This window comes from Hirundo rustica, chromosome 3, assembly GCF_015227805.2.
Source record: "Hirundo rustica isolate bHirRus1 chromosome 3, bHirRus1.pri.v3, whole genome shotgun sequence".
Taxonomy (NCBI): domain Eukaryota; kingdom Metazoa; phylum Chordata; class Aves; order Passeriformes; family Hirundinidae; genus Hirundo; species Hirundo rustica.
Genome location: NC_053452.1, coordinates 62,421,625 through 62,436,983, shown reverse-complemented (window position 1 = coordinate 62,436,983; position 15,359 = coordinate 62,421,625). Strand labels below are relative to the sequence as shown.

Here is a 15,359-nt window from a genome sequence, read left to right as displayed (position 1 = left end):
AAAGCATCATGGCATTCCAAGAAGGAAACAAAGTGTCCTATACCCTTTGAAAACTAGACTGTCTTATTTATTTTATCAGGCCCAAAAAAAAAAAAAATCTTAGACATTGTGGGGTTTATGATAATTAGTTTCATCAACAGAAATAAAAAATCATCACTAAAGATAAATAACAGATTAACCAGGTTTTGTGTTTATTGTTCATACTGGAAGGGCCAATTAAATGTTTCATTTATGTGGTTAAATCCTGAAATTTGCAGTGGCCACAGAAAAGCACCAGGACTGGCACTTACCACAACTGCAAACCACGTGTAAGAGCAGCACAGGAAGACCCTCTTCCCTGGCAGCCATCAAAGCCCTATTTCACACATTGCCAAGTCCACATATTAATCCACAGAAAGAACTGGAGCACATGTGAAAGTTGTCCAAATGGGTGGCATCAGCAAAACGTTGCCATCAAACCCTAGCCTCTTCAACTTCATAGTTACGCACAAGACTCACAGCACAAGAATTGCATCTGTTCTTCCATTTCATGCAAGTCCAAACACAGTTTTGGTAAAATAGAAACCTTTCTGTAATAGCAGCCATGCTACTTACATTTCTTTTTTTCACTTCAGAATGTGAGAAATTATTACTTTTATCTGTTTCTAAAGGTCAAACTACGGAAGCACATTTTATTTGACATGTAAATTCACTATATACTGCTGTGAGAAACTGAAATGACATTTTTAAAAGAAAAGGTTAAAAAGAACATATAGTGCAGGAATTTAGAATTATGAATTACTTACAATAACACTTAAATCATGGCTTGAAGGGGCTGAGAGCTTTTTTTTTTTTTTGACCATTAAAGCTCCATTCTGTGACTTGCATATAAAATTGCAGCAGAAGTGTAGGGCAACACCTCTGTCTCAAAAAGAATCTCAAAAAATTAATTTTGTGTGTGCATTATTAAATTAACTTTAGTGTGCATTAATACTTGCCTGGGAGTTGGATATTTCTTTGACAGCATTCAAATCAGATCCTGAGCAAAAAGTGTTTCCTGCACCATGGATTATAAGACCTTTGCCATCCTTCCAGTTTTCCAGTTCAGTTACCCTCTCCTGGAGTTCTACCATCATAGTACCTGCCACAATAGGGGAGAAACAAAAATTTTAATAGGAAATTATTATCACCATCATGTTTTTTGTTACATTTTCCACCAGCAAAACCAAGTTAGAGTAAATAAGTGATGGGCTTAAAATCCCAAGGGAAAGTATCATCTTAAATCCTGCACACAATCACTGACATACATTTGTTCTCCAAGGATGCACTCCCTAAAATTCTGAAGGATATTCTGAATGAAGGATAAATGTGTTACACTCAAAAAAGAAACCCCAAAACCAACCAACCAACCAAAACCCCTCTACCTGATTTATTTCTGCTTACAATTGCATACATTCAGGACAGATGCATTTATATGTATCCATCCAGATCTGTCCAACTGTCATTTTGAAGTCACTGACAATCCTCCCTGCCCAAACAATCGGAAGAGAATAGAAAAGAATCATGTCCAAGGTGGGCTCAAGGCACAACTAGTCAGTGTTAGAAAGGGTCCTTTCTAAAAAGGCTTTCCTTATAAAGTATATCATCTAGCTTTTTATTTCTTGTTTAAAGACCCAATTCATCATAAAACATCATAAACATCATATTTGCTTAAGTACCCTTCCTGACATGGAACTCTCCAAACTCCTGCTTCTAAAGCTCAGCCTCGACAGCAGCATCTTCCACAGCAATGGAGCATACCTGGAGTGCATAAATTTAAAGCTCTTCCTCTCTGAATGCCTATGACTCTGTCCAGTTATATACTTAAAAGAAAACATTTACAGAAACTAATTTCAGAAAGCAAGGTACATACAGGCTGATGACACTCCCAGCTTTACCCTTCTTTGACAAGAATTTAGATGAACAGGCCTACATTCTTCAGGAAGAAATGTGCTTTCGATTAATACTTTCAAGGACCCTCTCCTCTGAGAGAGTCCTCTCCTCTCTCCCCTGTCAACAGTGTTGCTTTCTTAACTCTACACCTGTATGCACAGGACTCATCCTCTTCTGAAATTTTCTATTAGCACCAATCCATTAGATATTTATGTTTTCTCCCTGTTTTTTTTCCCTTACAGTTCATTATGAAGTAAGCTTCCCAGTATCACATCAAGAGTGAAGACTCAGTCAAGCACTTACCCCTTAGGCTTGGTCTCAGCCACTGAAATATTACACAGGTTGACAATGTTTCTGAGGTGGTCAATAATTAAGTGGACATTACATATTATATACCAGAACAGCATTGGATTGGGTTTTTTTTACCCACTGTCAAATCCTCTAAAAAATCTCAGCAGTTCAGCCAGTTGCTTTCCCTTCTGTATTTAAAATTTGGTCATGCTTTTGTATGTGGCACATTACATCTGCTCTCACTAAATCTCACCCAGTTGATCTTGAGCTCTTTGTATCAGCTAATCAAGATTACTTTGAGTGCTTCTCCTCTACTCCAAAAAATATTCTTGCAAGCTCTCCTAATGTAGAGTCACCTGACAATTTCAGCAGTTCATCTTCTGCTTCATCATCCAAGCCAGGAATGAAAATACTGAGCAGAACTAGGCCTGGATGGGATTTTTGTGGGTCTTCACTTGAAATACTATTCCAGCCTTATGGCACACTCAACAACTTTTCTGCAAATTCTGTTGTTCAAACAGGTGTGCATTAACCCTGTGGATTATGCTTATTGCATATCTACCTTCTTTGGTCTTCTTTACAGAAAGGTATTTGGGCTGGCATCCAAGCTTTGCTAGAGTCAAACACAGCAGAACCACTGCTTGTGATTCTTTTAACAGGCAAAAGCAGTAAGGTATTGAATAGTCTTTCCACAGAGTATTCCAAGCCAAGAATCCAGTTAACTGAAAAAATGCAGGATCCCTATGAGCCTCTTACATGCAAGGGGACAAGAGACACTGGCCAGAGCACCCTGTTCTGTCCTCCTGCAAATGGCTCTTTTCCATTCCTAACACTGAACTATTATTTTACCAAAATATAGTTCCTGATGTTTGATATAATGAAGAGTGCACAAAAGTAAAGCAAATCCTCATTCTGCCAATCTTAGTCTTTCAGTATGTGATATCACTAAATTCATGCTCTTTACAGAATCAGTAATAAATAATAATTTCTTTGCATCTTAACTATAATCTGTGAATAAATGTTTTCAAGTAAATTCTAGAAAATAAAAATTACCATCATTATTTTCTAGTTTCTACAGGCTGGCTCTCTTCTTTTAAACTACATTCAAGTTTGGTTCAGTGATAGGTTGGGTTGCTGAAATTGGTTCTACCAGGCTTAAGCTGAGATTATTAGCATTTGTTTCCAAAGAAACCATTTCAAACAGGTGGCTATCAGATCCCAATTAAGAAGAGAAAGAAAAGGCATAACAATCTCCATACTGCCCATTAGCAATTTGCCAACAATTTTGTTCTGTTTTTGATTTTGTGAGTTGCTCAAGCTTAGAATAAACATAATTCCTTCATGATAAAAAACTGTTGTGTAAAGTAAATGCCTGGAAAACAGAATTTCTCTCAAAATTTTAATAATGTTTTGCAGCTTTCTAGAGGGAGCATGCACAGATGCATAAATTCACATCTGCCACTATTCAGAAGCTCTGAGACACAGAATCAACAGAATTTGATGGGGAGGTGGCTGTATCTACAGGCTCTGGCTGATGAAGTCAACCAGGTTCTGCTGAGGCAATTCAGGGGTAGCACACCCCATCCTGCCCCTTGAAGAGCATTATTTGATACACAGCTAAAGGCAAAGGATTAAGTTCCTGGTAGTTTCTCAGCAACGGCATTTTACAGACAATAATATTAAAAATGAAATTAAGATCAGTATAAATTACGATGTCATACCATTCACTGCAGCAGTGAAGGGCCCAGTCTGATTTTGTTTCTACTCTCCCTCCCATAAAAACAAAAATCTCCAGCAGAGGTGTACAGGACAAAGAAGCAGCATCTCTTGAATTGACAGTAGGATTTTCCAGAGCAATTTTTTGTGGCTATTGCCTAGCAAAACGGAATACAGCTCTCTACAGGGCTCTACACACTGCTGTAAAACAGAACTGCCTGATCCCATGGCTCATTTGTTATATGCTAATGACGACCCACAACAAAAAAGCTATTCATTTCCTCAGTGGTTTTTGTAGCTCCGCTTTGCTACCAGAGCATCTAATTGACATACACTAATAAGTTATTTTCACAGCCGTCCTGTAAGGAGAGAAGAGATTATTTTACAGACAACAAACTGAGCCAGAGAGAAAATGCTAATTTTGGGTGCTTGACTCCAGAGGTGCAATATGATTTCAGCATTACACAGAACACTGTATAGGCAAGTAACAGCTATGAGTTGCCTATATGGCAGCTGCACCTGCTCAGCAATGCCACCAATCACTTCTCAGCCCCTCCTGCCAAGCACATAGAAAACAGAGAACATATTTGCAAATTTCTATGACAGTCTGGTTTTAGCAATTTGACTTTTATTACTCCTGATCTTCAAAGAGCAGAAAAACCCAGTCTGCTCTCTCCTTTTGTTGTTACAGCTCATTTCTCATGCTCCTTTCAACTTTCACAACATATAAGCTAAAAGCACACAGTTTACACGGTGTACATTGCACAGTTCTGAGTCAAAAACAGAAACCAATCTGTAGAAAAAGAAGAAACAACAATGTAATTATGATTTTATAACAACACATATGCTGACAGGGAGGCATGCAGAAGGACAATCCCTATACTAATATATTTTAGCTACAACTTCTTAAGTTAGGTAACGATTTTATACATGAGTTTTTTAAGTGAAACAGAAGAATGCAGAAACATCTAGGTGCATTACCACCAATTCTGCTGCTCGCTGAGGTTCCTTTCAGCTAACAATCCCTAGTGGAAAGAGTAGATTGACATTCTGCATGTAAAGGGTATACTTTGCTAGTGTGTTGCAAAATGTGTGCTCACAGCAAAGGAACAGTGAGAACTGGGCAGGAAGACAGAACAGCAACAAAAAAATTAGCACGATAAAACTAATGTATCCACTTCAAAATATTAACAGATAAAAGCATTCTTACAGTAAAGGCTTAGGCAGAGTTCCAGCTCAGGCAGATTCACACCCTGAACCTGTACCACTCATAGCTGAAGAGAGTGGCATAAACTGGAATAATCTAGATAATTAAGAAGAGACAGCAAATATACTCAACTTGGTGAACAAAACCTCTCATAATACAAGATTAATAAAATAGGGCACTTGGTTTAGACAGCTAAGTATTCTCCTGTGTAAAAGCATATTAAAGAGATCACTGACCTGCAATAGCTGAGAATACCCAGCTCATCTGATCTTTAATTAACCAGTTATGGATATTTAAGACATAAGGCAAATGAAGAAGAAATGGAAGCCAGTTTGGGTAACTGGAATAGACCAAACTACAGAAGATTCAGATACAGGGAAGGCTTTAGGTAAAGAACCAAGAAGTAAACTCAGTCTTTCTTTCTACATCACCTACAAAAGAGAGGTGGCATCTTCTCAGGCCCACAAATATGCTTTCCAAATTTCCAGAGCAGTGATGACAAAATGAGAGGACATGAAATAATGAGCTCAGTGGCAGAATTGTGCTAACACATAAAAACGGGGAGAAGCACATTCTGCAAGACAGTCCCTGTGCCACTGAGAAGTTCTTATATTTTTATGACATTTATAGCAAAGTTACTACACAGAACACTGAACACATTTGCTGCACATCTGAATAAAACTTACCATGCCTAAGTTAAAAGAATAAATGTGTAAGGCAGAGTGTTTCACTTTCTTTAGGCAAAATATCAAAACGGGAAATCGAACAAGAGAAAAATCAAAACCAACCAGCAATCCCATCAACTAATTAATACCTGTAAAGGCATTCATTAGCTTTGGGTTATTCAAAGTAAGTATTCCAATGCCATTGTCTTCTTTGGAAAGGTTGATGGATCCACCAGAAAACCGCTGAAGTTTCTTCTTTATCAATTCTTCCTCATAGCCATGAGTACCATTATACAGTGACAACCTTCTCTGTTGTAGTATCCTTTTCTTTGTAGTCTGAAGTAAGTTCTTCCACAGAGCAAGGGCCATTTCTGGAAATACACAGAGGGGAAAAAAAAAAAATCAGGAAATTTCCTTTGAAATCCACAGCAGTCCTATGAGAAAGAGGGAAGTAAGACAGCAGAAACTAATATAAAGGTGATACAATCCTAACAGTTGACAGAAATTACTGCAAACTATATTTGCAAAATTCTCAGTTTGAATCTACCCCCACAAATTAAACAGAAGGAGTTTTGTGAAGTGATTTTAGTAGTTAACATAGATCTTAGCACCTTTTAAAAGATTTCTTTGTAAAATTTACCAAAAGAGTATTTGTGTGCAGAACATAAGAGGCTCAATACATAAGGTTCTTATGTATTCCATCAGACCAATTTACTCTGTATTAATCTTCCAAACCCTCCCTCAACCTTCCCTCTAAAAAAATACCAAGACCCCCAAACACTACACCTATAACGGAGGAAAAATCCTATCAAATCCCACAGCTTTCAAGATCTGGATGTCCTGCATTTCTGTAAGCAACTATTAGAGCAAGACCTCCCCAAGAGAAATACTTGAGGAACCTAAAAATTAAGAATTGAAGATCATTCTTATATCAAAGTCTGATCCCCATCACCTAATTCCATTAACACAGTTGTCACACCCCATCTTAAAACTAATTAGTCTGCCTAGCTCCTGACTGCTATGTGCTTTTCTCTTTGAGTTGAGGTCAACTTTGAGTTGACCTCATTTAGGCACAGAATCTGTGCAGCGCTCCAAAGGATGAGAAGTGTGCAACATTATTATGCATTGAGCGCCGTACTTGCCTTTTATATGGGTAATAGTACTTGTAATTTATTTCTGCGTACAAGTATACCCATGGCTTATTCCTCTGCTATTTCTACTCTACAGTGTATGACTGTAGATCAGGAAATAACAAGGAAGTAATTATCATATATTACACTTGATCTGCATCTCTGCCTTATTTATTTCCTTTAGAAATGGCTCTACTGGAGAAAGTGGTTTACAAGTGACCTGAAAGAAACCGAGTGAAGCCTGAACTTGAAACAGCTGATCTAGGAATAAAATCATCTGAGAAACCAATCAGAATGGGAATCAAAAAACCCTCACAGGACACAGAAAAAAACCCCCTTGCTACTTTGCAATTTGATAGAGCAGTCCTATCTTTGTCCCAACCTACTTTTTAATGGGCCTGGCCATTCAGAAGACATGGTAGATGCTCATTTTTTTGATAATTGGGAAAAGACCTTCTTTGTTTCTGAATCATATTTGGCAGAAACAAGATACTTTCAAAATTAGCAAGCAGCTGTTGGAAAGTTTTTCTAAGGTGAACTCAGAACACAAGCACATTCACTGAGACAGAATTTGGTGACAGCTATATTGTATGCTCTGCTCAGGGTATCTTACAGTTTACAGACTCAATATTTTTGAAAAACTTTATCATTTACACAATTATGTAAATACACATTAAAAACCACACACAATTAGCTCCTAATGAAACAAGTGAACAGCCCTGTCAGGTGAATACTTACCTTGTCAGTGGCTGTACCATCCTACACTAAACTTCAAAATGCTTCTGTTGGTGCAGGTATAGTCCTCATTCAAAGGAAGAGTCTGCAGAGCAGCCACACTGCGGGATGTGAAGGAACATGCAGCAATACCAGGCAACTGCAAAGAGCCGTCTATGCCAGTAGATTCATACCTATCCTGCCAAATTGCACCCACCAATACAACGGAATCTCACAAGCTCAACACAAAGAAATTAATAAGGCCTACACAAATCTATGCATTATAAAATCATCTACACAAGAAATTATGAAGGGATTATTTTTAATATCTGTTGACAAGGCTTTAATCTTTCATGATGAACTTTTCCAAAGTGTACACTAATAAAACTAATTACAAAATTTAATCATTTAAAATCAATTGAATAAAAGATTCATTACTTCATAAAAAACATTCCCTGACTGCTGCTACACCCAAACACTCTCCATCTATGCACATTCTAATAGTCTGCTATTACCACCACCTTGCAGAGCTTCCACCTTGCAGAGCTTTTAAAATTTTATTTAAAGAGTGAAAATGGGTTTCTAAAGCTCATTTCTCCTAATTGATTCTTTTTATATGCGGGCTCTCAAGAGAGAGACAGCCTTCCTTTTCCTCTAAAACCTCAGTAGTCATTCCTCAGCATATATTAATGCAGCGAAACTTTCCATCCAGCTACTAGTTTTTGCTCAGCAGAGAACAAACACGAAATACATGGACAGTGCAGCCCTTCCTTGTAAAGTGAACAACTGGGAACAATCAGCTCCAATTTTTAATGATTACAAAGTGTCCCCAATTCTCATACAAAAACAGACTAGCTGGAATTCTCTAGGAAGTGCCAATGACTGGCTTGAAAGCAAAGAGTAGCTATTCTGCTAACCTAACCGCTTGATGACTTAAACTTCTTTCATGACTTTTATACACTACTGAATTTCTCATGACAAGAAATATACTGAGCAAAACATACTTAAGATATGGAAATTTTATTCCAATGAAAAAAGAGCCTGTCATTTTCAACTGCGTGGTTATATGCATTAACAGCTCTTTAATATTATCACTATGGTAATAAAGAACGGCAGCAAGTGCGGGATTAGAAAACAAATTGGACACCACTGCCTGCTGATCATGACTCATGATTAATGACTCATGCAAGGTATAATCTTTGAATTATTTTCTTTACAACCATCTCCTACAGTACCGGTCAGTGCGCAATACTATTTTTTAATAAAAATAAGATTGTTTTAATAGTTCAGTCTGACTGAGCTAACCAGGAAAAACGTAACAGGAAGAGCTAGAGGTCTCTCAGTCTAAAAGGATTTTTGCTGGTATCTGACAAACAGCATCCAAAATTTCAACCAGTACAGAGCACTCACAATCTACTGCATGACTGAGTTGATTATTTCTGTATTTTACATGAAAGCAGTGAAAGAAAGATGTTGCAGTAACACTTAGGATGTTGTAGGACCAGCCAAGAGATATTTATTAACACCAAAATTTTCATATTTTCAGTTTAACATATTCACATCTATTTATACATACTTACAGAAATTAGTCTTAGTCTAATTTTAAGAAGGGAATGTGTTATACTCATTAGCATCTGTAGCAAAGGTAGTTTATGCACAGTACCTACAATGAAAACAAAAAAACCAAACCTGACAGTATAGGAATAAGTGATCAATTAGCATCTTTCATACGTTTTAAGTGCTACAGCTTTATATATCACTGGCGACAACTAAGAGAGAGGCCAACAGTATGGATATCAATAGCTGTTCATGTTACAGTTACTGTACCTCCTACATAAAACAGCAGTTGAAATCCCATTTGGCACTCAAGTGATTTTGTAACACCCTTGCCTGTGGGGTAGCAGGCTGTGGGTTCATACAAACACACGGAATGCCAGCACTTCAGTACAAAGGACTGACACACATTACGCAAGAGCAGAACACGTATCTACAAGAGCAGTACCTGTATCTCCATGCAGGCACTCACAATCTATGTATTTTCCTGCACACAGATGTATCAGAGGCCTTCTGACAGCCTCCGGTAACTACCTAGGTAAAATTCAGACCTAACAATGTTAATAAAACATAGTAATAATAGGGACACCAACATCAATACTCCCTACCTGAGAAGATTCTTTGGGAAATTAGTAAGTCTTGAACAAGGGTATTTGCCCTTGTCATTTAACACTACTCTGCTGCAACCCAAATTTGTCTTGTAATACATGATGTATCAAGCAGCAACATCCAGCAATGCTGCCAGTTGCAATTGTCACTGAACATAAAGATATCTGGCCAAAATAAGAAGTGATGGCTGTAGGTAGCAAGTTTCTAGAAGAAAGGATAGAACACAAACCAGAGAGCTAAATCTTAGCAGCTGTATGCTCAAACAAGAAACCCTGCACTACACAGCAAGTTAAATCAGCAAGTTAAAATAGACGAGCAAGGAAAATTCCAGTTCAAAAACGGGGCTTGAATTATTGACACAACTCAGGGAAAAAGCAAATGGGGAAAAAAGATGCAGGGATGTGTTTTCAATACATCAGAGAAATAAGCAGGCTCTTTCATCTGGGGGAGGATGTGACAGGTGTGATGTGCAGATACAGATATTGGAAAAAAACCCCATCATCTGAATTTCTGGGTTTGGATGAAGGTACACTGAGATTAACCATAACAGAAATAAAGGGAGTCAACAGACAAAATCCACAAAATAAATCTCAGGGAGGAGAAAATATTCAAATGCCATTAAAAAAAAAAAAAAAAAAAAAAATTAGGCACTTTTGTGACATTGCCAAAGGCATCAAGGGCACTTGGTCAAGAAACACAAAAGAACCCGACTTGATGAAGACCCCTGGCATATGCAATTTCAGTGACAAGCACAGAAGTGCAAAATCAGGGAAGAAGGGTCAGAAGATACAAACTGAGGATGATGATGAACTCACAACTCAACCCTGTGTGGGTGGCTTACCATTCTCTTTAGGAGGCATTCACCTGTACTAGGGAGCAGTGACCATGAGTGGCAGGTGCCTCACCAGGTTCCTGCACTGCCCAGCCAATAGAAAGCAAGTGCTCGCCCAGTACTGAGGGTTGGCACAACTGACCCTACAGCATGAAAGCAGATGAAAAGGCAGTGATGGAGAAACAAAGCATGAAAATACCCCATTTGTAGGGAAAAAAGAAAAAAAAGAAAAAAACGAAAAAAAAGAAAAAAAAAAGAAAAAAAAAGAAAAAAAAAAAGAAAAAAAAAGTAGGTTGAAAATGAGTGAAAGCAACAACTCACTGTAACCCCGTACAGTGGGCTGGTGGGTGATTATGGGGAATAAAAAAAAAGAAAACAAATGTTGGTGTTGAACAAAGAGGAGAGATTCAAAAACAAAAGGAGGCCAGCTTGGTCTCACAGCGGAGTCACTAGATCCTGCCCTCAGATACAAGAAAGGCATAGTAGGGAGGCTGTAAGGAGGATTCTTCTGTTGCCAGTTGCTTGTCACCACCTCTCACCTGAAGGTTACAGAGCCTTCCACCTACCTCAGCCCCTTATCCATCTCTCTACTTTCCCTCCATGATGCGTGGGTTAGGTTAACTTAAAACACCCTGTCCAACAGGTTCTCCCACTCTAATAATTACCAGATGAAGCAAGCTGAGGGCAGTCACTTCTCCAGCTGGCTTTCTCACTGCTGAAAACAAGCAGTGAGCAGATCATAAGCATGCTAAGGGATCATCAGCAAAAAACCTACTGACAAAACATAATATGCAAATATAGAAACGAAACAAAGCTGAGGAGCTGAGGAGATTCTGCCTCCCCAACTAGGGGACTGATCCCTCATGCCTTTCTCAAAATGTCATGGCTTTCAAACTTGCTGAGCCGTGTTCAAATTTTTAGTACATTGTCTCTGGTACCTGCACTGTAAACAAATTAGATGGGATCAAAAGTCCCTCCAGCTCAGCAAGTTACTCTAAAAGCCTTATGACTTCCTGTCATGGGTTAGTACAGTTTGGTTTTTTAGTTATAGAAAAATGTAAAATAATTCTCCAGGTCAGGACCTGGGAATTGCTTTAGAAGAGACAGGGACCTATCAGGGAGTTAGTTAGAATATTGACATCTATTCTGACCACTGAAATTGTTAGCTGCGACTTTGGGAAGTACCATATAAAACCCCATGAATTTCCTGTAGGTGGGTCCTTTTTCTTCTTTCCTTTGGCCAGAGAGAGACAGGTAACATCAAGCTGGGCCTGCTGCTCCCCGCTTTTGGGGCGGAGCTGGCCTGAGGCCTGGCCGGATTCCATCAGCTCCCGGGTGAAGCGGGGGGAAGGAGAGGTTGCTGTTTTGTAACAGCTACTTTCTTCAGACTTCCCTGGAGCGGGGAGAGATCTCTGCTGGGCCCTGATAAGTGCTATGGGCACTATTTGGGCTGAAGCCACCCCGATTTACACTAAGGGGTGGGCTGAGAAGGCATTTATGATCCTGCCTGGTTTTTTTGTGATTCTGGACTGCCCGAGTGCTCTGATCTCTGATGTTTCTGTGAGTTCTTCCTCCCTCATCAGTGCGGCCTTGAACATCTAACACCATGAGCTACAGAAAGAGAGACAAAGACTCCAAGCAGATTTAACTCTTTCCTAGCAACATGAAGCTTCCAGAGCTTGGCCCTTCTCTGAGAGAGTAAGGAAAGACAGAGTGAACATAAAGACCAACAGCATGAAGTCAGTAGCAAGAGTAAAAAGACTATTAAAATAGAGGGTTGAAGAGTTGGTTGTTCTATTCTTACTTGAGCCATGGAAATGAACTCTATATTTAGGTCATTCCTTTAAATCATGGGAAAGATATGCATTTGGGGAGATGATTGTTTTAATTTGTGTGTAGATTTAAGCAAAGGTGTTTGTGATGAACTAAGTAATATCCTATAAGATGCTTGAACAGAGATCAAGATAAGAAGCCCCCTGTGTCAGTGAAGAAGTGAGAAGATATCTCTGTACCTTGAAGTGAAGAATCCTTTGCTTTGGAGTTATTCATCTCTAAAAGGTGACACCCCAGTATGCAAAAGTCTAAGACCCATGACCCATAAACAGCTTGGGAAACTGCTCCTGGGAGGGTCACAAAGGCAGGTTTCTCCAGGCGGTTGTTTTTGTGCCAGTTTAAAACCCACAAGAGAACTGTTCTAGGTTGTCAGTGGGATCCATGACTCTAAGAGAGACTCTTCCCTTAATGAATTATGAAAGACTACTATCAAATAGTGAAACTGACTGAAAATTACAAGTTTTGTCTCTTTATGTTGTCTTGTAAGAAAGTGGACAGTTTGTAAGGGGAGGGAAAAGTGTTTTTTTGAAGTTTCATTCCATTTTAGGGTTTTTTTCCAACTTTCTTTTTTTCTATTCTTTCAGTGTATGTTAATAAACTATTTGTAAATGTTAAGGTTGAGCCTGCTTTGTTTTTCTCCTATTCTCTCTCTCACAAAAAGAGTAAGTACCAAGACCAAAATTTAGTGAATGTGAAACCACTACACTCCCCTAAAAACAGGCTTTAAAAGTAGCTGGTATTTTAAAGGACAATTTTTAAGCCACTGTATTACTGTTGAGAGAACAAAAGATTTGGGCCTCCTACTTTCTAGATGTCAGCACTAGAAACAAAGTTTATCCATCCAGAAGCTCAGAGAACAAGAAGTGAGAACATGTCCAAATTAACTAACTGAAATGGCATCAAATAATGTACATGGGAAATAAACATTAACTGGGGGAAAGAAACATCTTTTAACACTGTAAGTAAAATAAACCCTTGTCTGTAGTTTCAATTTTATGCTGGCTGACCATTTACACCTCATTTCTGCTTTTGTATCTCTTTTTTTTCCTTGTTGTTTTCGTTGTTTCTGAGCAGCCCAATTCTGGGCATAGCAAGCTATGGCTTTCCAAACTACTTTTTCTTTGTTTAGTTTTGCAGTTTTTAATGATCCCTGTAGGCTAGAGTTTAGATGTGAATTGTCTTTCTATCCCTAAACAATTACATTCTCTTTCAGCCACATTTTAATTATTTTGAAGAACAGTAAACAAATCACAAAGAAACATACTAAAGCCCACAGAAGAATAATGGCATTTAAGGATGCAAAACAGCTGACAAAGGAAGCCTTTCCATAAATACAGATGACACTACCTAAAAACATTTGATTTTGGTCCCATGGTGAGTAAAAGATTTTGAGTTTCACGGCAGAGGGCAAGAATCTGTTACCTTCAATTTTAATGCTTTGATCTGGAGCAGTTCTCTTCACACCTGTCATCAAAGGAGCTTTTCTAACAGTGACAGAAAACTCTTTTAAGTTCACTGCCCAGTAGGTGTGTTTCAGAGACCGTTAAGAAGAGCAGATGCACAACTTCACAGGAATGGAAACAACCACAAACAACCCACCAATAATTTGGCGCCTTTCAGTCACCAAATCCTGAACCATAAAAGCATGAATTTAATTCTAGCTGTAACTGCAAACACTGACTCTTTTCCAATGGTTGCCTTGAAAAATGTAACTTTTGTAGCCAAGAAGTATTCTGAATTCCACTTAATTCACCGATCTTTACTATTGTCTCCTTACCACCACCACCCATAAATGGCTCCTGCCGACAGCAACACCAAAATCCACACACCAAGGTCTGAACTGGCCACGCAGCCACGATCCCCCTGTCCCCCTGTAACAGCACTGGGAACTAGCAACACCACACCAGGACTGCCTGTGGCCTGCTTCCTTGGCTCCCCACACTGAATTTCGGGAAGCAGTGGCAGCCTCCCTGCCCGGTATCACTCGGGAAGAATGTGAAAACTCAAGGGACCGAGGGGTGGAAGTTACTTCCCCAGGAGACATTTCTTGCTGCAAAACTGCGATGCCAAAATCCCGACCAGCGCGTGGTCTACCCTCCTAGGGAAGATTTCTGACACTTTTCCTTTTTCAAAATGATTTATGTTAGTTAGATCGACCGTCAAGGCAGGGCTCAGTGCCGAGCAGGGCCGATGTGGGCGGTGACCGGCTGTTCCTAAAGCGAGACTCGAGGTGTCAGGGCTGAGCAGAAGCACCACCGATGAAGCCAGCACGGGCGCCCCGAGGCCTCGCGGGGAGCGGGACGCCCCGCGCCTGCCCGTCCCCCGACGCTGCCGGGGCCCCGCGCCGCCTCGGCAGCCCCGATCCCCCCTAGAGGCCCCTTTTCCCCTCAAGGGCCGCGGGCGTCCGCGACAGCGGAGCCCCGCGGCCGGGCACTGACACGGCCCCGGCACTGACCTGGGCCCGGCGCCGGCGGAGCAGCGGAGGCGGGCGGTGCTGCGGGGAAAGGGCCCCGCCGGGAACCGCGGCCGCGGCCGCCGGGCCGGGCCTGCAGCCGCCTGCCCGCGCCTCGGGCGCGGCGGTGTCGGGGCGGCCCCGCGCCCAGCCCCGGGCATGAATGCCTATTGAGCCCCTGGGAGCTTAGGGCTGACTCGGTCTGAATTTAAGCAATTTTGAAGCGGGCGATTCTTGTCAGCTCCAAGGTTGCTAAATACAACATTATTGTTGTTTTCTGCACCGATCGCCTCCATCGCTAAAAACCTAGCCCCGTGTTTCTATCCAAGTCGAGGTAGTTAAAGATGCTCGTTTCTCCGCTGGCCCAGGACAAGGTCTCGCCTCAGGTGGCTCAGGCCGGGATACGAATCGCTGCCGGGAGCATCCAGCCTGGAGTTGGGGCCCC

At 40.3% G+C, this 15,359-nt stretch overlaps 1 protein-coding gene across 4 annotated transcripts in view; it reads right to left on the bottom strand.

Moving 5' to 3' along the window:
• The window catches only part of ECHDC1 (ethylmalonyl-CoA decarboxylase 1), a 42,483-nt gene extending 27,532 nt beyond the window's left edge, over positions 1-14,951 (bottom strand). The window contains exons 1-4 of one of the 4 annotated variants that reach the window (XM_040057883.2): positions 14,918-14,935; positions 7,659-7,756; positions 5,940-6,161; positions 978-1,120 (exon numbers count right to left, since the gene is read on the bottom strand). In XM_040057883.2, the coding sequence (XP_039913817.1) occupies positions 978-1,120; positions 5,940-6,159 (363 nt within the window). In that variant the 5' untranslated portion in view covers positions 6,160-6,161; positions 7,659-7,756; positions 14,918-14,935. Of the gene's footprint in view, positions 1-977; positions 1,121-5,939; positions 6,162-6,576; positions 6,642-7,658; positions 7,757-9,214; positions 9,280-14,917 lie in introns of those variants that run through there. The other 3 variants (XM_040057884.2, XM_040057886.2, XM_040057887.2) reach the window with 3 other exon arrangements.
• Between the last annotated feature and the right edge of the window lie 408 nt (positions 14,952-15,359).